The following is a 2,551-nucleotide window of genomic DNA, read 5'->3' as shown; positions in this document are numbered from 1 at the left end:
AAAAAAAAAAAAAATCCTATGTGTAAAATAAGTGCATTTTCATCATAACTGTGGTCTTATGATTACTAACTCATACTTGCTATCTTTTGCTGTGCTAGAAATAAAGCTAAGAGCTCCGTACATGGTAGGCAAGCTTTCTGCCACTGAGCCATGCTCCTATCTCAGCCACACTTGAACCGTGCCATGTACAATTCTGCCATATTGAAAGGGTGTTTTTCTTCCCCTTTGCTCTGATAGCTATTATCTTGGTTACTTTTCTCTCATTGCTGAGACCAAATGCCCAATGCAAAAGTTACAAAAGGGAAGGTTTATTTAGCTCACAGTTTGTGGAGGTTTCAGTCCATACTCGGCTGTCTCAAAGGCAGAGTGATGCATGGCAGCGGAATAACAGCTGATGGTAGTGGATGGAAAACAGCAAAAGCAAGAACACTAAAAGGGAAGAGTGAGAAAGCAAGCTTCTTCTCCCTCCCTTATATTGTACGCAGGCTACCTGCCCCACTGCTGGTGTAGCACTTATACCCATAATCCCAGCATTGTACCATGAACCAATCACAAACTCTAGAAGCCAGCCCCCATGACTGTGTGAGGCTTTTGGAGGACATCTAGACACAAAGCATAAAAGGTATATAGAGAGGTTCTTTGGTACTAGGTTTTACACCTTTACATATTCATACAGTGAATGGCAGAGGTAGCCTCATCTAAGTTAAAAAGTCCTATATTCACAAATACTCACCCTAAATGATAGTGGGCTAAAAAAAATTGTCTCATTTTGATATTCCATGTGATAGTTCATTTGTTAGGTACACTTTATTAGCCTGATGAAGATGGAGAGCAACAAGTTTGGTTTTCTTATTAATTGACTGAACTTTATAGGGTTTTTCCAAATATAATTTATATGGTTTTACTTTTGTTAGGCATTTGAAAACAACCTTTTTCGTGCTCCAATATACCTTCATAAGATGCCAGAAACAGACTTTCTGATCATTCGGACAAGACAGGGTTACTATATTCGGGAGTTGGTGGATATATTTGTGGTTGGTCAGCAGTGCCCCTTATTTGAAGTTCCCGGGCCCAACTCCAAAAGAGCCAATACGCACATTCGAGACTTTCTGCAGGTAAGACCAGGAGTTGGGGGGAGGCCAGGATATACATGCAAATGGTGTGTAGATTTGGGGGCACGTCAGGAAAGATGAAAACACATGGCAGGGGAAAGAGCACTGGTGGGGACTTCTATGCTTTACCTAAAATACATTTGTTTGTTGGACAGGTCTTTATTTACCGCCTGTTTTGGAAGAGTAAAGATCGGCCAAGGAGGATTCGAATGGAAGATATTAAAAAAGCCTTTCCTTCTCATTCAGAAAGCAGCATCCGGAAGAGGCTAAAGCTCTGTGCTGACTTCAAACGTACAGGTCATCAGTGAGACCACTTATTTGTCTTCTGTGTAATTCTTTCATTATTTAAAAAAAAATTATGATGGCTTTCCTTTAAAAGATAAGCATGCAACTACAGAGATAGAAATTAATAACTGTTAAAAGGATAAAATAGCTGACTGGGTATGGTAGCACACACCTGAGATACCAGCATTCTGGGAGGCAGAACCAGGAGGATTACAAGTTTCAGCCCATCCTGGGCAACTTAGCAATACCCCTGTATCAAAAATAAAAATTAAGGAAAGGGCTGGGGATGTGGCATAGTGTGAAGGCTCTAGGTTCAATCCTGTGTACTGGGAGAAAAAAAAGAGAAGGTAGCAAATATTTTAACTATGGTGGCTTTGATTGCTTTTTTGGTAATTATTTGCTAGGAAAATTCATTGTGATTATTGGATATCGATATATGAGATGTTGGAAACCTAGCATCAGGGGTTTGGTTGGTCAGATAGTCATGCTGACTATGGCTAAGCATTTTATTATCTAAGGCATTACCTGAGTTCAGTCACTATTCTCCTGCTACTATTAGTGAATTTTGGGACCTTCAGAATCGAGAACTTTATGTGATTTTTTTCCAGGGATGGACTCTAACTGGTGGGTGCTGAAGTCTGATTTTCGATTACCAACTGAAGAGGAGATCAGAGCTATGGTGTCCCCAGAGCAGTGCTGTGCTTATTATAGTATGATTGCTGCAGAGCAGCGACTGAAGGTACGAAGCTTCTTCTTAGACACTGTTTGTACCTAAGTTTCAGAGATAGAGAAAACTCCTCGTTGGCTTACGGGCAATGGATACTAGATTATTACCAGTTAATAAAAAGTTTAATCTGTATGAGGTATTTTCCGTGTATATCAATTCCTGGGAAAACTGCAGTGTATCTAAGTGTCAGTGGGAAGGTTTAATGAGGGACTCAAAACATTGTTTTGCTGTGAAAGTAGTTGCTCATCCAGTTGGGTGGCGACTTTAATCTCTTGCAAAGGCATAAAATCTTGGAAACAACACAAATGCATATCAATTGAAGAATGGATAAAAATAAGTGTTTTTAAAAAACATATAATGGAGTATTACTCAGACATGAAGAAGGATGAGCTTGAGACTTTTATTTATTTATTTATTTATTTATTTT

The 2,551-nt window shown here is 39.3% G+C and overlaps 1 protein-coding gene across 1 annotated transcript in view; it reads left to right on the top strand.

Moving 5' to 3' along the window:
* Taf1 (TATA-box binding protein associated factor 1) overlaps positions 1 to 2,551 on the top strand; it is a gene marked incomplete at its 3' end in the record, with an annotated part of 98,346 nt that overhangs the window by 17,067 nt on the left and 78,728 nt on the right. Inside the window, exons 17-19 of the mRNA XM_023707121.1 lie at positions 915 to 1,115; positions 1,268 to 1,409; positions 2,006 to 2,136. Of these exons, the coding sequence (XP_023562889.1) occupies positions 915 to 1,115; positions 1,268 to 1,409; positions 2,006 to 2,136 (474 nt within the window). The remainder of the gene's footprint in view (positions 1 to 914; positions 1,116 to 1,267; positions 1,410 to 2,005; positions 2,137 to 2,551) is intronic.

This window comes from Octodon degus, unplaced genomic scaffold (assembly GCF_000260255.1).
Source record: "Octodon degus isolate 3935 unplaced genomic scaffold, OctDeg1.0 scaffold00280, whole genome shotgun sequence".
Classification (NCBI taxonomy): Eukaryota; Metazoa; Chordata; class Mammalia; order Rodentia; family Octodontidae; genus Octodon; species Octodon degus.
The sequence above is the reverse complement of the archived record's forward strand: the minus strand, read 5'-3'. Positions and strand labels throughout refer to the sequence as shown.